This window comes from Camelina sativa, chromosome 20, assembly GCF_030686135.1.
Source record: "Camelina sativa cultivar CO46 ecotype springtype chromosome 20, ASM3068613v1".
NCBI classification, from domain to species: domain Eukaryota; kingdom Viridiplantae; phylum Streptophyta; class Magnoliopsida; order Brassicales; family Brassicaceae; genus Camelina; species Camelina sativa.
The window spans coordinates 24,863,859-24,886,057 of NC_141899.1; the positions used below are offsets into that span (position 1 = coordinate 24,863,859).

Genomic DNA, 22,199 nt, shown 5'->3' on the forward strand with positions numbered 1-22,199 from the left:
AACAGGAACAAAAAAACAATTACATCCAGAAATCAACTTATACATCATAATCTACAACTATGCAATTTAAATAACTGAATAACAAAAGCAAATTTAAACTAAACACAACTAATATAAAATAAAAATGTAAAACTACATAGTAGATTATACTTAATGCAAAAAAGCAAGCAATAAAGCCAAAATGACAATTAAAAAAAACATTAAAAAATAGCAACCAAAATATAAAGAGAAAATAACAAAACACTTTATAAATATCCACAAAAAAAACACATATCACACTCTAATCAAACTCCCCCGCTAAGCACAGGTCAAATACTAGGCAATGACAAAATGAGAAATAATAATACATTAATCCAACAAACACTAGGCAATGACAAAAGGACAAATAATAATACATTAATCTAACAACTACAACAAAACAACAACTTTAGGTACACAATGTTAACTTCTCATCATAATTATTTAAAAACATTTAAAAAACACAGAAGATGATCTCAAATTTTAAAAAGAAATAAAATACACTAAATTATACTTACTGCAAAACTTATTTTTTTAAAAAATTATCCAACAAACAACATAAGCAACCAAATAAAATACAAAAATAGACATAAGATGAATTTACATAACCAAAAAATAATACACACAACAAAACCCCAAATAAACTTTCATCTAACTCCTGCGCGTAGCGCGGGTCAATTGCTAGTATTACATAAAAGTAGGTTTATTACTAGACTAACACGTTGAGATTTTCGACTTACTAGAATAACACATAAAAGTTTACAAATTAATTCTATGCCTGAGTTGTGTATTTTATTACGTTTTATGTCATTTCTAATTAAATTTGGTTGGAAAAAGACCAGATTAATTCTTTCTAATTGATTCATCTTTCTTCGACAAAAAATCATAGCATCCAAACATAAGAAATCATATTCTTGTTACAGATCTAGAGGTGAATTTTTTAAAAAAATCCAAAAAACTCATCTATGCTTAAATTGATTCATTAGGTGTTTTTGGACAGATTTGTTCAGTGACTAGATTTTGGTTTATAAGAATGAATAATAAGCAGAGACACTCTTCTCTTCTTCACCACCTGAAAGAGAGACAAAAAAAAAAAAAAAAAAGAGGGTTTGTTCTAATGTCGACGGAGAGCAAACATGCCCTAACTCGGTCCGTTTCGGTTCATGGCTCCATTGAGATCCACGCCGATTCGATTATCTCATCGCTCCCAGATTCCTCTCTGATCTCCCTTAGCATCGAGTCCTCGACAAAGCTCTTGCCTCCGCTTCCGGTGATGAATCCGTTTAAGATCGTCTCGTCGACTCCTACAAATCAGAGGTTATTTTATTTTTTGCCTTCTTCTTCGTCTGAATCTATTAATCGCTTTGATTTGATTTTTAAAAGTTTGTATTTTTGATTGATTTATTGGTTTCTTCTTTTTTGTATGAAACATGTTTTTACTATTCCAACGACAATCTGATGATTCTACTGATGGATCATCCATAAAACGGATGACATAAACTCAGGAAAATTGAGCTTAAATATTTATTCAATGGTAGGCTACAAACGTCGCATTGAGTTCTAGATTCAGTTTTGTCATCTGATAGTGTTTGGAGAGTTTATGTTGAAAGTTTTTTTGAACCTAGAGATCATCTTGAATATATTACTTTACAAAAATGTTCTTGTGATAGTGAAGCTTAGATGTTTATAAACTAGTTTATGCATATTCTATGCGTCTCTCTCTCTCTCTCGTTACTGTGTTTGTTTACTCTGCTTTTGCTTCTTTGCTAGAGCTTATTTGAAATTTGGGATTGATAAAAAGGTTGTTTCCTTGTTATATCTCTTTACTTTCTTAAAGTGGTGTTTGCATTTATACTATTTATATGATTTAGAAAGTGGCTTTGGTTTACTTACAATATTAAGCTACAGCAAATGGCATCTGTAAGTTGTTCTTTTGGATTTTTTTTTTAACTTTTTTATTTGATGTTTACAGGCGATGCAGACCCCATTCCGTGGCTATCTTCAGGACATGCTGGCTCTTGTAAGTCTCTTTTTGATGAAATTATCTCTAAATCAATTAGTGTCATTTGAGCATCTTCTATTCCTCCTTGCACTATGACTTGACATGCATGCTCGTTTGATATCAATATGTTGCAGACCGCGAAACAATGATTAAAACCATCATCGTCTTTATCATCATCACTGTCTTCATGTTGTGCTTTGCAGGTTGAGAGGGAAAGTAAGGAACGAGAGGCCTTGGGAGCTCTACCACTATACCAGCGCACACTCCCATAAGCATTCTTTTTTCCTCCTTTTCTTGTGGTCAACGCTGCTTCTCTGCATAAATATCGAAATGGATAACATTTACTATCATTTGGTACTCAGTTTTTGAACAAAGCTGTTTCTTACTTGAAAAAGCATAAATCTGTGATAGTTCTCCTAAATGGATATGTTGCTAAGTTACATTTTCCGCGTTTGCTGGCTTGAATAAAATCGAGGACGCAACTCAAGTCTGAGATTGATGCTGCTACTGCTGAACTCGAGAATAGATTTCCCCAACTTATCGAGGTGGGTTGAGGAACTAGTTAATTTTTCGAGTCACTTACATTGTTAGTTTGAGATATGAACTCTTCCAACATTATCTGCAGGTTGGATCAGAAGTTTACTTCCTCCTTGTCTGACAAAAGATCATCGAATTAGTACGGGTATTCTTTAATCCTTATATATTTACTACTACCCATCAGATCCATGGTTGTATGTCTCTAATTAAATTGCCCTCTGCAGAAATGAGCAAGAGCAGAAGCTAACACATATGCAAAGGAGAAGAACTTAAAGAACTTGAGAGATTCATATCAATTAAAAAACCTTTTCGATGTTAGTACTGTGATTCTTCAAACCTTTGGTTAGGATTTTTTCTGTTTCAGGGCTGCAGGGCTGCAATTTCTAAATTTTGATGGGATTTGATAAGCTATTCAACATTTTGCCGCTTGGATTCGAATAGTTTACTCAAAAGGTGTATACTTTGATGTAAAAGCAATCATCTTTACGATATATTGATCTCCTAGCTGATCTCTTTAATTACTCTTGATTTTGATTTTTTTGGAGGAGATTGAATTGTATACTTCTTTGAAGCTAAAAAGTGTCAGTTTTTACTGAACGCCGATTGTTTTCATGATACACAAAGGAAAGAAGTAGTATTGTGGTGATTGGGCTTAGTTGATGAACAACCAATGCCTCAGGATACACAAATAGCTTTGATGAAAGACATAGTTGATGAACATTTCAGCAACTAATATGTCTTTTTATGATTCAGGGACTAATCGAGTTGAGGATTTGTTTGGTAGAATGACTTTGGAAGAGAAGATTGGTCAGATGGTTCAGATTGATAGAAGTGTTGCCACTGTTAACATCATGAGAGATTACTTCATTGGTATGCAAAGAACTAATCTTCCTTGCAATTTCTTGTTTACTGTGTTCATTATTTCTTGTGTTCTTCTCTTCCATATTTTAGCTTGTTTAGATATAGAATGCATTTTTCCCGGTATTGAGTGTTCGGATATGTGAAACTTGAAAATAAAAGATGTCTCTTTGTTCTGTTGCAGGTAGTGTATTGAGTGGTGGTGGGAGTGCTCCACTTCCTGAGGCAACCGCTCAGAATTGGGTTGATATGATCAATGAGTATCAGAAGGGAGCTTTAGTGAGTCGTTTGGGGATTCCTATGATATATGGCATTGATGCCGTTCACGGGCATAACAATGTCTACAACGCTACTATCTTCCCTCACAATGTTGGTCTTGGAGCCACCAGGCAAGTTTTAGCTAAAAAGTTTATTTGGTTTTGCATGTTTCCCATCTCTATTTTTATGAACGCTATCTATATTTCTTTTTCTGATAGATTTTAGTTTCACAGGGATCCTGATCTGGTTAAGAGGATTGGAGCAGCTACTGCAGTCGAAGTCAGAGCCACTGGAATTCCATACACATTTGCTCCTTGCATTGCAGTAAAGTTTCTTTATTCTGGATCCTATAAGTTAATTACTTCATAGATTTTGTACTTTGGACATTTGTTAAAGTTGTTACTCACTCTCTTTTTGTAGGTTTGTAGAGATCCCAGATGGGGTAGGTGTTATGAGAGCTACAGCGAGGATCACAAAGCTGTGGAAGACATGACAGATGTCATACTTGGTTTACAAGGAGAGCCTCCTGCCAACTATAAGCATGGCATTCCATTTGTTGGTGGCAGGTAGAGCTTTTGCTAATTTGTTTATGTTATATGAGCCTTTCATAAGTATGTTCTTCCGTTCATGTGTGTTGTTTTGTCAGGGATAAAGTTGCAGCATGTGCCAAGCAATACGTGGGAGATGGTGGGACAACCCGAGGAGTAAATGAGAACAACACGGTGACTGATTTACATGGTCTTCTTAGTGTTCACATGCCTGCTTATGCTGATGCAATATACAAAGGTGTTTCTACAGTGATGGTTTCATATTCGAGCTGGAATGGTGAGAAGATGCATACAAATACTGAGCTTATCACAGGGTATCTTAAGGGTACCCTAAAGTTTAAGGTCTGCCTACTTTTTTCCTCCTTAAATGACAACCACAACTTCAATGCACATACTCTGTGTTCTAGCAGTATTCTGAATGAATATTGCTCTTTCTCCATGTATTTTGTAGAGTCGTCAATAGAACCTTTTATCGAGCATATGTGAATTCTTAGGTCGAGGAGGTTATTTTGAGTTCTAATTCCAACCTATCATCTCTATGATATGTTCAGGGTTTTGTTATTTCAGATTGGCAAGGTGTTGATAAGATTTCAACACCACCGCATACGAACTACACAGCTTCTGTCCGAGCTGCAATTCAAGCTGGCATTGATATGGTTTGTGTTTTAAACTTCACAGACATCCCTGGACTTAGATAGGAAGATGTCTGTGACTGTTTATGCTGTGAAACAAATAGCTTTGATGAAAGACATAGTTGATGAACATTTCAGCAACTAATATGTCTTTCTATGATTCAGGGACTACACTTCTTGGCGCTGTAAAATCAGCTGTTGATCAAAGCACTGAAGTTGTCTTCCGCAAAAATCCAGATGCTGAATTCATCAAATCGAACAACTTTGCTTATGCAATCGTTGCTGTTGGTGAACCTACATATGCAGAGACAGCTGGAGATAGTGACAAGCTAACTATGCTGGAGCCCGGTCCAGCGATTATTAGCTCCACTTGTCAGGCTGTCAAGTGTGTGGTTGTGGTTATTTCAGGCAGACCGGTTGTGATGGAACCTTATGTTGCCTCCATTGAGGCATTGGTTGCAGCGTGGCTACCAGGAACAGAAGGACAAGGTATCACTGATGCTTTTTTTGGGGATCATGGCTTCAGTGGAAAACTTCTTGTTACATGGTTCAGAAACACAGAGCAGTTGCCTATGAGCTATGGAGATTCACATTATGACCCACTCTTTTCTTATTGGTCTGGTCTTGAAACCGAATCTGTTGAAAGCATTGTTGCTAGGTAGAATGCTTCACACAGCTTCTTGTTCCATCGTTTCAGTGTGTTCTGACACAAGATTAAGATTCTTAGCCCCTTATTTTGGTTGCAAACAGGTCAACCTCAGGTTCTGCTACTAGCACAAAGCCTTGCTTAATCACAGTCCTTGTATCTGCTACAATTTGTCTATTTCTCTTCCCAAGATATCATCACCAGTTTCAACTTCCTTTTTAATTTCTCTTCATAAACTGGTAAGAATCTGACACTTCTGAGGTATCTTTCTTTTTGTAGCTTAAGCCGAGTTCTGAGAAGATGAAAGCTTGGAGTAGATAATTCTTTCGGTTATCTGATCCTGGGAGTTTTTTTTTTCTTTTCTGTAACGTAGTTTTGTTCTTCTGGCCTAGCAAAAGAGATCCTGAATCTGTGTCATGTTATGTTCAGAGTTATTACAACCTGGAACTTCTTGAGTATTTGAACTGGAACGTTCTTCTATTTAGGTTCTTTACACTCTACAGACTATTCTCTTCCTTCAATCCATCATTCTTGAAAATAAATTAAATTTACGTTGTGGGCAATGGTAAAATCATGGTAAACACAAGAAACGATACTACACATCTCAACTGATAAAAACTCAAAAGTGACGTCATTTAGGGGGACAAAAGGCACAAACTTGTGAAGAAAGCAAGAGAACAATAAATATGCTTTCTTTGTAAGAGAAGAAACATATAACCTGAGACTAAAGAAGAGATTTTGACGAACAGAAAAGATAGCCGCAAAACTAGGAATATCCATTGCATAACAGAAGAGAAAATGGCTAAGTATTGCAGAAATTCAAAGACTTTTATATATATGCAGAGCAATAAACCTTACTAATATTATCAAAGCTCAAATTAACCAATTCAGAAGAGACTCTTTGACTGTATTTATATTTTGGCAGTCTAAAGAGGGCAAAGAGAAGGCGACCCAGTGAGGAAGCTAAGGAAGCTCACGTTGAAGACATATCATCAACTGCACCTTCTGCAAGCCAACTCTGATTCTAAGACTAATTAGAGATGAGTTGATATTTTGAGATTTTATAACCTATGAAACTATTGGTTAGGTTATTTTTTTGGATGTAACCCTATGATATTTTGTCTACGTTTAACCTAGATAACAATCCATTGTTAACCATTTGGTTTATAGTTTTTTTATCGTTGTTAACTGCATCTTCTGTACCCATTATGGATTTAAAAAAAAAATATATATATATATATATATATATATTGTATACTATTGTAAAATAACATCTTAAGGTATTTGATGTAGAGATGTTTGAGAAAAGAAGTGGGTAAGCTTAATGAAGTGATAGATGGGAAATAATATCTACTTAGAAGCTATAAGGAGTAGAAGATGGAGTCTTTGCAGAAGATAAAAGAGTTGCAACAGAGACGAAGGACAGAGATTTGTTTGGTTGTAGTTAATATAATTTTAGGGTGAATGTGAGGTTTTATGTACAACTAGATCACTTAGGTACAATTGAGAAAATTTCAGTATAACTTGAACTACTTGGTGCAACTGTACTAGAGCTATTAAAATAAGTTTAAATATGGATCATGTGAAAACGAAAAAAATAGATTTTTTGGCGGCAGATATTCATTTAAAATCATCATACATGTGGTAAAATGAACCAAAGACAACAGGATATTAGTAAAAAATTATTTGGTATACACATAATTATACATAGTTGTCCAGTTGTATTCTCATATTCATAGTTGAACTTTTGCATTTTTTCGTATTTCCAGTTGGACTATAATATAAATTATTAATTAGCAGTTGACCACAAGATTTATCAGTATTAATTAGCATATACAAGGTTTTTATAACACAATGTTCATAAAAGGTTGGGTTTCACCTCTTTTGCTTCATTTGAGATGATCACTTACTAAGTCTTCCTAATACTTTAAAGAGTGTTTTATGTGAAAACGTTAGTATATATTAGAAAGTGATAAATTCTTGTATTGTTGATTAAACATGGTTATTTAATAGTTCAATATGTAAAGAAATTCTTATAAACCTCAATTATCATTTTCATATTTTAAATATAAATGCAAATCTAAATATATATTTAGTTGTACCTAGTTGAACTGAGTAATATATATTTATGTTATCTAAATATTATCCTCTATAGTTAAAATGTAATTTTGTGTGGTTATTATTCATTACCTCTCGAAAATATAATAGATAAATAAACAATTACGAATTACATAGGTTGTTCTAGTAACATCTCTTAATTTTTCTAGTAACATCTCTTACTTGTTCCATTTCCGGTGAACAACAACGAAAATATTAGCTAGGGTTGTAGAAGAAGATATGTTGAAGATGACTACAAAATTACAATAATATTGTTCATTAAAACGGATTTATGGACCTACACTAATCAAAAGAACGTTATGTACGTACACTAATCTCAAGAACATTATGTATGTATAAGTTCATATGTACGTACACGTTTATATGTACGTACACGTTCGATTTTAGGTTTAATGAATCCAAAATTACCATAATATCCTCGTCTTCTACCTCTAATATACGACTGAAAACCCTAATTTTCTCTGCCTCACTTTATTTTTTCACGACTTATGTCTATTTTTTTGGTTTCACTTGTAGGGTTTTTACTCAACTATTATAGATTTTCGTCTCAACATCTGATTTCTAAATTAAAAACCTATAAAAGTGAGTTACATAGATTTCCGAAACGATATCTTGCTCTTCCATGGATGAACCCAGAGGAAAGATTTCCGAAACTGAGTAGGAAAAAGACGTTTGCTCCGGCCGACAAACAGAACACGATTGATGAATCTGCTACAAACTTTATTACATGAACACCATTAATCGGAAGAACAGCAAACCTGTTTAGATCTTCCTCCAATAAGTCTATCGCAACGCTAGACTGTCTTTGCCAGCTCAAACAAATTCGTGTTATTCTGGTAAGACTTTACAGCTGTCAATCTTGCTTACTAAATCTACCACGGACAAGAAGCCTACCACAACACTACAAAAACTAATTCAAAAAACAAACAAAGTATACCAAAAATATCTGTAAGGAGAGAAGGCTGTCGCATAAATCTGTCGCAACAGCCTATTAGTCTAACATAAATATCTTCCCACCCTTTTACGTTTGTCGCTACACGCGCTAAAAACATAAGTCTATCATCAAAGGGAAATTCCTCTACCAACTTAATCTAACGAATCGATTTCATATACGTCGACCGATAAGTGTACCAATACTACAACTAAGTGTACTATCTACGTCCACGGTTAATTGTACCAGCACTACAACTAAGTGTATCAAAAATATCTGATGTACACCTTTAATCAGTCCACGTGTATAAATCTACCATCAAAGGATCGGTAGACTTAGTCCCAACTTCCAATTTTTTTTTTTTCTAATGGCATTAGCCGTAATTACGTTTTTTCCCAACACTAGTTTCAGGGGTAGTATAAGTACAATGTGTTAGTCTAGTAATTACAAACAATTGTATGTTACTTTTGTAATAAGGAAGCTTTTATGTAATATTCTAGTAACTCACCCTAATTTATTTGTTTTTTTAATAAATGTATTCATACTACTAGTTTTATTTTCTTAATATTGCATAAATTATATAACCAACATTTATAACATTATAAAATATATTTTAAACATATTTTTAATAAAAGAATTAGACACCCAAAAATGACTAATGTGAGAATAAAAATTAAAAATAAGGGTGTGAAGAGATTTGTATTGTTTTTAGTATTATTAAAATATAGAGACACCCAATTGACCCAATTGAGGATGTGATGGGATTGCTCTAAAGAGTAAGGAAGAAGATAAATGGCAAAACACGCTCCGGCTGAGGAATAAAAGGCACCAACTTTTGTCCTATGGAATGGACCTACCATGATGAACCTGATTCTCTCCCTCCTCAATCATTTTCCCCCTTTTTTTTAAAACATTATTTTTGATCCAAAAAAGTCGCACTAATCCAACTGTATTGTTGGATGATGAAAGCGAGTCAGAGAATAAGAAAGATGTTTCATTTCTGAAATCAAGAAACCATCATCATTCGTCACCAGACAAACAAGAGTTTTATGATAGACAAGGGATTCTGTAATATTCCCTTTCCTTGTATGTATTGATATTGCTTGGGCATCATCCTTATACATTTGTATATATTGTGCATAATCTAATGAGAACACCATCAAGGGTTTATCAAGTTACATGGTATCAGAGCCTCTTTCTCTAACCTAAAAAAAAAAAAACAAAAAAAAACACGCCGCCCTCATTTTTTTTTTCTTCTTCTTTCTCCATCGTCTTCTTCCTCTGTTTACCTCTGTTTTCTTTCTTCTCCTTCCATGGCTAACCAACCTCAACACCCCCTCCCTGCTCCTCACAAAGCTTTTGGGGTGACTCATATCAAATCTTACATTCCCATAACCCTCGATATGACAAAGATCAACTATGATGCTTGGCGTGAACTCTTCGAAACACATTGTTTCAGCTTTGGCGTGTCTGGCCATCTCGATGGCACCTCTCTACCTATGAATCCAGAAGACATATCTTGGAAAGAGCGTGATGGTCTCGTCAAGATGTGGATCTATGGAACCATTTCTTCCTCTCTTCTCGACACGGTGCTGAAAACTCGTTGCTCTGCCCGTGAACTCTGGCTCATCATCAAAAACCTCTTCCGTGACAACAAAGAAGCCCGTGCGATACAACTCGACAATGATCTCTGCACCCTCACCATCGGAGATCTCACGGTCCACGACTATTGTCAAAAGCTCAAGACACTTTCTGATCTCCTTGCCAATGTTGACTCTCCGGTCTCCGATCGCCTCGTCGTGACGTATATGCTGAACGGTCTCTCACCAAAGTTTGACAACATCATCAACATCATCAAACATCGCCAACCGTTCCCCACCTTTGCTGTTGCCCGCTCCATGCTTGTTGAGGAGGAACAACGCTTAAACCGCCAGACCCACACCCGTGCCCCTGTTTCTCTTGACTCGACATCTCAGAGCGTGTTGTACACGACCTCTAGCGGACACAACAACCACACCGGCGGTCATCGCGACAACAACTACAACAAAGGCAACTCATATGGTGGACGAGGTCGCGGTCGTGGACGCAACAACAACAGAGGACGGGGCCGTTAGCAGTGGCAATGGACTCCCAACTGGCAAATGCCTCCACCGTGGTACCAGTCGCCACCGTCGTTTCCGCATTCGCACCAACGTTACTGGCCGCAACAACCGCACATGGCGAACCTCACCACTACACATCCAGCGAGCGGCCTCCTTGGTCCATCTCCTATGGCATCACAACCAACACAGCTTCCGGCTGCCGCTTTTGGTACAATGACCATGCCGGATCCCAACGATGCAAGCTGGTACATGGACACCGGCGCTACATCTCACCTCACGGCACAACCAGGTACTCTCCATTCCCTCTTTAATGCGAGCTCTTTCCCATCAGTAGTTGTCGGTGACGGATCCTCTATTCCCACTAAAGCAATCGGTTATTACTCTTTACCTTCTCACACACGTCCTCTCCATCTAAATAAAGTGCTTGTTTGTCCTTCTATTATCAAAAACCTTATCTCTGTTCGTCAATTTACTATCGATAATTGGGTTTCTGTGGAATTTGATCCTTTTGGCTTTTGTGTTAAGGACCTTCATACTCGGAACAAGCTCCTCCGATGTAACAGCTCCGGTCCTCTCTACTCAATCACTTCACCACCATCGGCCACTCAATCCTCTCATTCTCCACAAGCCATGATCTCAGCGGTTCCCAACTCTTTGTTGTGGCATCGTCGTCTCGGACACGTGGGAAACACAACTCTTCAATCTCTTATTTCTTCTGGTTTAATAAATTGTTCTAAAATTGACAGTTCTCTTTGTCATGCTTGTCAATTGGGGAAACACATTAGATTACCTTTTGATTCTATTATTTCTTCAGTCTCTGCACCTTTTGAACTTGTTCACTCTGATGTTTGGACCTCCCCGGTTCCAAGCATCACTGGTTTCAAATATTATGTTATTTACCTTGATCACTTCACTCATTTTCTTTGGATTTTTCCTTTACGACAAAAATCAGAAGTGTTTTCAACTTTCTTAAAATTCATGGCTTACGTCTCTAATCAATTTGGCCGCAGCATTAAAGCTTTACAATGCGACAATGGTGGTGAATATCAAAACAAAGCTTTCCTTGATCATCTATCCTCTCATGGCATCCTCCCTCGTTTTTCTTGTCCACATACGTCACAACAAAATGGAAAAGCTGAACGCACTCTCCGCACCCTCAACAACAGTGTTCGGTCATTGCTTTTCCAAGCTTCAATGCCACCTTCTTATTGGGTTGAAGCTCTTATGATGGCAACTCACCTCTTCAATATAATCCCCTCCTCTTCCATCAACAATGACATCCCATTCACAAAACTTCTTCACAAAGCTCCTCAATACACTCATCTTCGGGTCTTCGGTTGTCTCTGTTATCCTAATTTACTTCCTACATCCTCTCACAAACTTGCACCACGCTCCACTGCTTGTGTCTTCCTTGGATATCCAATAAATCATAAAGGATATCGTTGTCTTGACCTCTCCACCCGTAAGGTAATCATCTCTCGTCATGTCATCTTTGACGAAGCCGTCTTTCCTTTTTATTCTCCTGTTCAGGGTTCTCCCTCGTCTAGCCCTGAAAACGTCTTCCCCTTACCAATCTCTCCCATTCTCCGACATGCAAATCCACCACAAGTGGATCCATATACCTTCTTCTCATCAGTATGCAGACATTTTTACAAAGGGACTTCCTACACCATTGTTTACTGATTTTCGGAATAGTCTCAGCATCATCCCATACAATGCTACGACTGAGGGGGAGTGATAGACAAGGGATTCTGTAATATTCCCTTTCCTTGTATGTATTGATATTGCTTGGACATCACCCTTATACACTTGTATATATTGTGCATAATCTAATGAGAACACCATCAAGGGTTTATCAAGTTACATTTTAATCATTTGACCAAAAGCCTTCTCAAATCCATACCTTTTTGTCTAAAAATCAAAACTTGAGAGGTTTCAACAGTTTTGCTTTTACCCTCTTGTGTTGTTGTCTCTCACTTGCTCGATCTTATACCTCTGAGAAGATTTTATATCTTTTAAACCCATATGAGCGAATCTGGTTCTGTTTGTCTATTTGCTAATTGACTCTTTCAAAAGTTTTGAATTTATTTTTATTTTTTTTTTCCTGGAACCCCTTCTGTCTTTAAACATTGCTTCATCTTCAATTTTTCCCATTTCTTTTTCTATTAAATACTACTAGTATTTCTTATTCCGAGGGGGTTTTCTTGTTTCTGACAAATTAAAAACCTTTCCTTTTCTCTCAGTCTCTCTCTCTCTCTCTGCTTTGAACTTATATTAATCAATTATTATCATGTCCTGAGTTTTATGACAACTCAAGTTGTCTTCTTGTTCAGAGTTCTGTAGAATAAATTATAAATAGTGAAAAGTTTATTGTTCTTTTTTTCTTTGTTCCTAACTACCATTCTTACATTGGATACGTTGAGTTAAGTTTGTTGTCCTTGTCTCCATTCCACTTCCACTTCCTCTTTGTTTTTTTTTTGTTTTCTTGTTTTGTCAGAATTTGGATCTCGTTCAATTCAGCTAAGGAAAAAAAAATGTTGGTTTGAGCTGAAAAAGGAGAGATCTTGATCCCTCAATCTCCAGTTAGCTCAATGTCAGTTCCTGAATCTATTGAATCGCCACAACCTGCTGTTACTTTGGTCTACACTGATGTAAATGTTGTTCCTGAGCATGAAAGGAATGAGCTTGAAAATTCAATATCAAACCTTGAAGGTTTTATCTTCTTGATTTTGCTTCATTAGTATGTTTTCTAGTTGATCAAGACGTTTGAAATGAATTCGAGCTTGTGTGTTTAATTTGATTTGTGGTTGGTAATCTAATTTATAGGGGAAGTTTTGGAGTTGAAGTCAACGCTTAAGTCACTGGATGAAAAGAGAAGGGAAGTTCTGAATAAGATCATAGACACTAAAGGTTGCGCTTAGTTATGAAACTTTGGTTTACATTTTGATTGTTATCTCAAGGATTGGCTTCAATTTTGCAGGAAGTATACGTGTGTTTTGTAGAGTTAGGCCATTTCTAGTGACGGAAAGGAGACCGATAAGGGAACCTGTGTCGTTTGGACCGGATAACGTTGTTGTTAGATCTGCTGGAACTCGAAAAGATTTTGAATTTGATAAGGTTTTCCATCAATCAGCAACTCAAGGTTAGTCTGCTGTTAGGCTTTAGTGATTCCCTTTTTCTTGGTTTCTTAGCTTTCTGTTTCCTTCCAGTTGTGAGTAAATGAGGCCTTCCTTCTCCTGGTTGAAAAAAAAAAACTCTGTAGAAGACGTTTTTGGAGAAGTGAAACCGATTCTTAGATCGGCCCTTGATGGTCACAATGTCTGTGTCTTGGCGTATGGTCAAACGGGGACGGGCAAGACTTTCACCATGGTTAGTCATTCTTGATTTTCAGGTTTTGTTGGAAAAAGTCATTAATTCTTAGAGTTGCTTGTTTTTTTTGTCTAAGTTAAGGAAGAGCTTTGTTTCCTGCCTTGTTTAGGATGGCACGAACGAGCAACCAGGCCTTGCTCCTAGAGCTATTAAAGAGCTTTTCAATGAAGCTTCAACGGATCATACTCATTCTGTGACATTTACAATGAGTATGTTGGAAATCTACATGGGTAACCTGAAAGATCTGTTGTCTGCAAGACAGTCTTTGAAGTCTTATGAAACCTCAGCTAAATGGTAAGTAACCAGCTTTCTTATGCAAAGGTTTAGTAGACAAGAAACATTCTTCGAAGTACTTACTCTTGTCTGCCTGAACTTTACTGCAGCAACCTCAACATTCAAGTAGACTCAAAGGGTTCGGTTGAAATTGAGGGTTTGACTGAAGTAGAAGTACCGGATTTTACAAAAGCTAGATGGTGGTACAATAAAGGGAGACGAGGCAGATCAACTTCTTGGACAAATGTGAACGAAACTTCGAGCAGATCTCATTGGTAAGTTCTTGATGATTTCAACTGTATTTGTCAATCAATTCTCAAATTATAAATTTTTTAGTTTGGTAGTTACCCTTATTCAGTTAGTTTATCTCTAGTTTAACAAGGATCACAATCTTTCGTCGTGGGGATGCTGTGGGGTCAAAAACTGAAGTTAGCAAGCTTTGGATGATAGATCTCGGAGGAAGCGAGAGGCTCTTGAAGACCGGAGCTATAGGGCAAACTATGGATGAAGGAAGGGCCATAAACCTCTCACTTTCCGCTCTTGGAGATGTGATTGCAGCGTTAAGGAGAAAGAAGGGACATGTGCCTTACAGGCAAGAACTCAGCTTTTAATTCCTTTTCACACACATTTGCCATGGAACCAGAGACATCTATCTGGCAGAAGTGAAATAGAACTCGATTTGGTCATGCTACTGAGTTTAGCTTTTTCTTTTACTTTTCTTGCTTGCAGAAACAGCAAGCTAACTCAAATTCTTAAAGATTCTCTAGGTAAAAAGGCATATATATATATATATATATATATATATATATATATATATATATATATGGTTGCTTATAATAATATTTAAAAGTTTTTTAAGATATATCCTATAATGACGCTATCTAAGTTTGATTGTTATCTAATTCTTTTAGGTACTAAATCAAAGGTACTGATGCTTGTGCACATAAGTCCACGTGATGTAGATGTTGGTGAAACAATTTGCTCTTTAAGCTTTACAAAACGTGCAAGATCTATAGAGTCTAACAGAGGATTAACAGCTGTAAGAACCTGTACTGCTGTAGTTTCATTTTATATCCAGATCACTCGTTGCTAAATGTTTTCATCATCATTTCTTAGGAACTACAAAAGCTAAGAGAAAAGAAAATATCGGAACTTGAAGAGGAAATGCAAGAAACTCAAGAAAATTGTAAGAAGATCACAGCGCGGTTACAGGAAGTAGAGTGTCAACTTAATGAAAACAAGAAACTCTTTTGGATCACCAATGAGAATAAGCATCTAGAAGACATCGAAAAGAAAGCTATATTGCCTTTAGATAATTTGAAAGAGACGGATGCGACCCTAAAATCATCTGATAAACATGTCAAAGTAAGCAAGAGTTCTGGGTTTGTCCCACGTTTCATGACTTCTACTGTTGCTAGTCGCCAAAGGCAAACAATGTCAGAGAAGGAACTCAGTGCAAAAACACAGAGTATACGATCAGTGGCTAAAAATCTTACTCATTTCTCCACTTCTCAGCAGTCGCTTAGCCTCTCTGACACACGCAGTAGAGTTCTCCTTAGAAAATCATACACAAAACCGCTTCGAGCTGCAGCTAACTGTGGAACACCAGAAACTCCTAAAAGGGATATTAAAGATAATTCTTTACAGAAAAAGAATGTTAATGATACTTCTTCGCCAAGGAAAAAGATGGTTACTTCATCAGATCCAAATGCGAGAGCTAAGCTGTGTCACCACAGACGAAGAATGTCAAGCTTGACATGATCTAACAGTGATCAGTCAAGAAACAGGTCTTTCATCTTTCTTTTCCATCTCTTGTGAAAGAGCTGAGTTTTTTTTTCCTCTATTGATTAGACTTCTGGTTTGAGCCTGAGTAGGATGAGGAGGTGTCCTCCAATAGAAACCACTAGACTAATGGTCCCATTTTAAGACCATTTGAACTCGTGGAGATTGCAGTTCTGGTTTTCAACGGATACAGCCCTCAAGTTATATTTTTTTTAACATCTCTGGGCATGCCTATATGTTTTGTTTGTTATTGTTTCTCAAAATTTTCATTGGGTTGGTGATAGTTTGATGTTGGATGTTTTTATGGAGTTCACAGAAACTGGATCATATAATTAATATTCCAGATTCTATCTTCTTTGGAGGGTTCAGAGAGATGTGTGAAAGGGTTTGAGGGTTTTAATTTCTCATCTTTTGAAGTTCCTGATTGCACAATAGTGTTGTGAGTTTGACTTTACTGTATCTTACTTTTGTTTTTTGTTTGTACTTTGTATCAACTCTTTATATATACTTTTTGATACATTAATAGGTAATAATAACTAATAAGAGTTCTTTTATTGCACTATGCTGTTAGACTTAACACAAATTGATACAAACATACCCACACATAGCTAAAAGTAGAATGCAAAGTTTTAGTTGTAAACTATTTTAGTATTAAATAGCATTTTTTTCATATAAGTAGCATAGAGTATAGTTTCTTTTCTTTTTTGAAAAAAAAATTGTTTTCTGAAAGTTTCACCTTTAACTTATCAAATATTATATAGAGGATTTATGATTTGTATTGTAAGGTTTGTATTCTTTTAGTTTACTGCTTATAAAAAGTAAAGGAATCTACGTCAGAGCCGATTGCCTAGCTTGCTCCTCACGATCTCTACCTTCAGAATCTACGTTTGTAAACTCGTATCCTCCTGTTTGGGCAACCAATCTGGGAGTTTTATTTTAATTATTATAGTTTGGTTAAAAAAAAAAAAAAAAAGTAAAGGAATTTTAAGTGAAATTGAATTTGATAACCAAAAAGTCTGCATTTGCCACCTAACCATTTATGCCGCCCACTAAAAAGGCAAATAAAATCAAAGCGGATAAAATAAGAACACCAAATAAAAGAAACTATAAGAGACATTGGTCACTATTCATTTGGTCTCTTCCTCTTTAATTGAGTAAAAATCTCAAAAGTCCCTAAAAAAATTCTGACAATCTCAAAACTCCCTTCTTTAAAACTGTTTTCTTTTTCAATTATTTTAAATTCTCGAAACTGCTATTTTACTATGATACCCTAGAAAAAACAAAACAATTATATTGAAAATCTGAGTTTAATCCACCCAAGATCTATCGGATTTAATCTAAAATATATATAAAAAATATACTTCAAACAAAAAAAAAAATATAAAATTAAACTAAATAAATTTTTTAATTTCATTATCTTCTTCTGTTTCTCAAACTCTTTTCACTTTCTTCGATTTCAACAGTAGCGGCGATGAAAAACGACGGCGAGGACGGGCGATCTCTGGAACCAACCTGGAAAGAAGAAACGATGGCTCCATTCTTTCTCTTTCATAACTCGATCCAATCCCTAAAATCTGAGAAATTTTTGAAATTAAAACTGCAATCTCAAAATCGATTTTGTAAAACTTGAGAAAATAGGTATTTTGTTAAGGTGTTCAATTGATAAGGAAGATGGGTCTAAAATACAAGTTTTGGAATATATAATTTGTGAATTCTGGGTTTATGTTCGTATTTCAATTTCTGGGTATAACTAGTATAACTAAGTAAAACTAGTAAACTAAGTAAAACTAGTATAACTAATTAAAACTAGTGTGATCTTGAAATATTAGTAGAACTAGATAAAACAAGTAAGATAAAATGGTTTCAGCAGCGTTCACACCGAATGACTCAACGACGATGAACAACTCAACAACGATATGTAAAAACAACGGCGGCGATGAACGACGATGAACAACTCAACTGCGAGCGATCTCTGTAACCAATTCAGGAAGAAGAAATGGTGGTGATGAACGACTCAACGACGATGAACAACTCAACTGCGAGAGATCAGCGATCTCTGTAACAGTTTCGGGAAGAAGAAACGGTGGTGATGAACGACTCAACAACGATGAACAAATCAACGGCGAGCCATCTCTATAACCAATTTCGGGAAGAAGAAACGGCAGTGATGAACAACTCAACAATAAGAAGAAAATTCGGAATGACGGCAGCGATGAACCAACTCGGGAAGAAGTACAAGCCAACCGTGAGTGGCTCCATCGACTCAATGATAAGTAGTTGGATTTGATTGAACAAGTAGAACTACATAAAACTCATTTGTTTTGGTTACAAAGAGATTCACGATTTATTTGTTCTGCATCTTATTCAGAATTGAATTTATGGGTTTCAAGTAATACTAGTATATATAGGTATAACTAGTATGTTTTTGTAATGTAGATAAAACTAGTCGTATTTTATTTGTAATTAACCATTTGTTGCAGATACAAAAAAATAAAACCACACGTGCAGTTGAAAAAAGAAGTTAAAAAAAAAAATCTGAATTGTACTGTGTGTTCACACTTAGTGTTCACATTTAGTGTTCACACATAATTATACCAAGTATAATAGTTTTACCAAAATTGCAAATAGTTCTACTTTTGGGGTTTTTTCCATTTAATTAGTTTTACTCACTCTTAAAATTATAGTTTTTAGTTTTACAGTTGATTAAAGTCTATTAACATATAATTATGAGTTTTTTATGCATTCATATGTTTCAAACCTACAATTTTATAACTTTGTCATCCTAACTTGGTTATTATTTACGAAGTGACATTAAAAGTATAAGGAAACATTTGTTTAGGTTCTTACATAACAACCCAAAATTCATATATTTTTTAAAATTTCATTCTTAGTAAACATTTAAACATTACTTTTGACGTTTACTAGTACACACATTATTATGTTATCTTTAAAATCATTTTATGGATGTTCAATTCAGTTTTACCAGTTTTATCTGTTTTATTTTTGTTATAGCTGTTTTACTTTGTTATGACAGAGCAAATATACACATCAAGGGAAAGGAAAATCAAACATTACTAGATTTTAAAAATAAGTTTTACGATAGTTGTGACATAACCAAGAAAATAGTAGTACAAACCAAAAGATCAAACATGAATCAAACAATGGTGCTAGGTGCAATTTCATCATCCTTTGAATGTTGCTCAACTGTGACTTTCAACAAACTCAAGCTTCATGTATATCCTTGCTTTTAACATTAACAAAGTTATATTCGTCACATGTGTCTTGAACATTATACTATATATGCGACATTCACACTTAAAATGTATGTTGACGTTCTCTCCCACTGTACCCTGCCAAAAAAAGTCTAAAAAAAACTCAATTAGTAATACTACTAGTTTTACTGGTTGTACTACATTAATCTGTATTACGAGTTTTACTAGTTATACTACATTTACTAATATTACCAGTTTTACCAATTTTACCCAGTCGCGATAACTGAAAATTGAATGGTTTGGGGTTCTAATCTCTACAATTCACAACGATTCAACAGTGAAATTCATTTCTTATCAACTAAGTAGCTCAATTGACCCATAACCCATGGTAAAATACCCAATTTGCTAAACATCTCAAGCAAAATCTAAACTAAATTTCCAAAATTCAAAACCTAACTTTATTCATCAAGAATTTTATTTTTATGTTGAAGAACGCACTTGTATTTTGAAGGAAAACTTGATACAACTCGAAAAAGGTGAAGAAACGGTGGCAATGGAAAGTTCTGATGAAAAATCGCCGGCGGTGGAGAGCTCCGGCAAGAATGACGGCGACTGAAGAAGAAAAGAAATCGATACTGAATTTTTTTTTGGTTTTTATTTTTGTTTTAAAAATAAAAATAAAAAATAAAATAAAAGAATTGAGAAAGGAAGGAAGGGCATTTTGATCTCAACATATTTCATTAAATGAGAGAGGGGTATGGAGAATAGAGAGGGAGATAAGAGATTTGTAAAAAAATTATAGGGACTTTTGAGATGAATTCTCCTCTTTAATTACACAGAAACAAAAGGAGAGCACATTTCGAGAACCATGGCGAACAGTGGTGAAGGTAAAGTGGTGTGTGTTAAAGGAGCCTCTGGTTATATCGCCTCGTGGCTCGTCAAGTTCCTCCTCAGCTAGCCGTGGCTACACCGTTAAGGCATCCGTCTGAGACCCCAGTTCCGTACCCTCTTCGTCTCTTCTCTTCTCTTATGCCTCACATTTATTCGCTTCGCTCTAGGGATTCTACCAATCAAGCATGCTTTGCATGCAAAAATCATAGTTTTAGATTTTTATTGTAATAGTTTGTTGATTCACATCTAAGGTGATCCGAAGAAGACGCAACACTTAGTCTCACTGGAAGGTGCCAAGGAGAGCCGGACCAACGAAATCCGGGGCCCCATACACTCATACAATTTTTTTTCTTTTTTTAGTTTTAAGACTATAAAGTAAAAAAATTCAAAACTTTTAAAATAATTCTTTCTTAAAAAAACATAGTACTGTAATATCTTAAAGAAATTTAACAACAACTTAATTTTCTTTGGGAAAATAAGTTTAAGAACATATTACTGAAACATATCATTTTCTGTTTACAAAGTTTATTCATCAAATATATCATTTTTTATATATTATAAAACCAAAAAAAAAAAGTAGAACCCCTTAAGGTGGGGTCCCATTCAAATGTTTCAAAGTAACGTGCTCAAGTCCGACTCTGCAAGGAGAGACTTCACCTGTTCAAAGCAGATCTTTTGGTTGAAGGATCATTCGACTCTGCCATTGATGGCTGCAAAGGAGTTTTCCACACTGCCTCCCCTTTGTTATAATGATGTCAAAAACCCACATTCTTATCTTATATATCCTCAAACTTGCTTGCTTTTTATTTTTATTTTGTGGATTAATTTGGATCTTAACTTTGTATCCCCATTTCACATTGAACTTATTGATCCTGTGGTCAAGGGGACACTTAACGTTTTAAACTCGTGCGCCAAAGCATCCACCGTTAAAAGGGTTATTGTGACCTCCTCCATGGCAGCTGTTAATTACAATGGAAAACCATGCACGCCTGATGTAACTGTCGATGAAACTTGGTTCTCTGACCCTGAGTTTTGTGAGGCCTCTAAGGTCTGTTGAAACTTCAATTATGATGAAACTTTATTTTGTTGTCAACTACTATATATCGACTGGTTGTCCCTTCATTGTCCATATGTCCTGTAATTTGTTAGGCTCTTCAAGTTCAAACTAAATGTTGTTGCTTTTTATACTGGACTCAGATGTGGTATTTTCTATCCAAGACCTTGGCCGAAGATGTTGCTTGGAAACTCGCTAAAGAGAAAGGCTTAGAAATTGTTACTATTAACCCGGCAATGGTGATCGGTCCTCTCTTACAGCCAACTCTGAACACGAGTGCTGCTGCTATACTCAACATAATAAATGGTAAGCAAAACACTTTCTATGACCACCCTTTTTATCAAATGTTAGAGAACCAGTTTCGAGTTCATGTCTTTATATAATAAGCAGGTGCAAAGACTTTCCCCAACTCAAGTTTCGGATGGCTTAATGTTAAAGACGTAGCCAATGCGCACATCCAAGCATTTGAGGTCCCTTCAGCAAAGGGACGTTACTGTATGGTCGAGAGAGTCGTTCACTACTCCGAGATTGTTAGCATTCTGCATGAGCTTTACCCAAACGTCCCACTCCCCGAAAGGTAAAACATCTCTAAATATATTAACCTGCCCAGTCCTGGTGGTCGTGTCTGGTTTCTAATAGGCTTTTGTCTTATATAATGCACAGGTGTGTGGATGAGAATCCATACATGCCGACGTATAAAGTGTCGAAAGAGAAAATAAAGAGCATTGGCATAGACTACATACCCTTGAAGGTTAGCATCAAGGAGACCGTTGAGTCCTTGAAGGAGAAAGGTTTCGTAAACTTTTGAGAAAGAATGTGAGCAATTGGATTCAATCCAGATTAGATAAAACATTTGGAACACCATACCGTACCAAAAAATATAATGTTTTGAACTTGTTAACGTACAATACCTTCACGGGGAGATCAATATATTTGTTGTCGTACTTTACTGTTGCTTCCAAAAAATA

At 35.8% G+C, this 22,199-nt stretch overlaps 3 protein-coding genes, 1 long non-coding RNA gene and 1 pseudogene across 8 annotated transcripts; 4 read left to right on the forward strand and 1 right to left on the reverse strand.

The window, feature by feature from the left end:
• The first annotated feature begins 798 nt into the window (after nucleotides 1-798).
• LOC104772661 (uncharacterized) lies at nucleotides 799-5,999 on the forward strand. The gene is made up of 13 exons (XM_010497250.2): nucleotides 799-1,335; nucleotides 1,991-2,038; nucleotides 2,224-2,565; nucleotides 2,646-2,702; nucleotides 2,782-3,010; nucleotides 3,311-3,427; nucleotides 3,600-3,804; nucleotides 3,907-3,997; nucleotides 4,094-4,239; nucleotides 4,320-4,563; nucleotides 4,773-4,877; nucleotides 4,976-5,511; nucleotides 5,604-5,999. The coding sequence occupies exons 6-13, from the start codon at nucleotides 3,343-3,345 to the stop codon at nucleotides 5,719-5,721; spliced, it is 1,530 nt and encodes a 509-aa protein (XP_010495552.2). The 5' UTR covers nucleotides 799-1,335; nucleotides 1,991-2,038; nucleotides 2,224-2,565; nucleotides 2,646-2,702; nucleotides 2,782-3,010; nucleotides 3,311-3,342; the 3' UTR covers nucleotides 5,722-5,999.
• A 3,862-nt stretch (nucleotides 6,000-9,861) lies between these two features.
• LOC104772662 (uncharacterized) lies at nucleotides 9,862-10,662 on the forward strand. Its single transcript, XM_010497251.2, has one exon. It carries the CDS (start codon nucleotides 9,862-9,864, stop codon nucleotides 10,660-10,662), a length of 801 nt encoding a protein of 266 aa, XP_010495553.2.
• A 1,785-nt stretch (nucleotides 10,663-12,447) lies between these two features.
• LOC104771254 (kinesin-like protein KIN-14U) lies at nucleotides 12,448-16,628 on the forward strand. Of its 5 annotated transcripts, none has more exons than XM_010495750.3 (10): nucleotides 12,448-13,362; nucleotides 13,477-13,560; nucleotides 13,631-13,792; nucleotides 13,913-14,019; nucleotides 14,129-14,313; nucleotides 14,403-14,567; nucleotides 14,666-14,884; nucleotides 15,022-15,059; nucleotides 15,204-15,331; nucleotides 15,409-16,628. In XM_010495750.3, the coding sequence occupies exons 1-10, from the start codon at nucleotides 13,242-13,244 to the stop codon at nucleotides 16,051-16,053; spliced, it is 1,854 nt and encodes a 617-aa protein (XP_010494052.1). In that variant the 5' UTR covers nucleotides 12,448-13,241; the 3' UTR covers nucleotides 16,054-16,628. The 5 variants fall into 5 exon arrangements, 3 of the variants coding, with proteins under 3 accessions (XP_010494052.1, XP_087361486.1, XP_087361487.1); XR_015593085.1 differs by having other exon boundaries at nucleotides 12,462-13,362; nucleotides 14,651-14,884; XR_015593086.1 differs by having other exon boundaries at nucleotides 12,462-13,362; nucleotides 14,743-14,884.
• Nucleotides 16,629-19,128: 2,500 nt separating this feature from the next.
• LOC147919314 (uncharacterized) lies at nucleotides 19,129-20,373 on the reverse strand. The gene is made up of 2 exons (XR_015592230.1): nucleotides 19,785-20,373; nucleotides 19,129-19,438 (listed from the first exon to the last, which is right to left on the reverse strand). It is a non-coding gene; the product is annotated as an uncharacterized LOC147919314 (long non-coding RNA).
• On the forward strand, nucleotides 20,150-22,039 carry LOC104771255 (phenylacetaldehyde reductase-like; annotated as a pseudogene).
• Nucleotides 22,040-22,199: the final 160 nt, after the last annotated feature.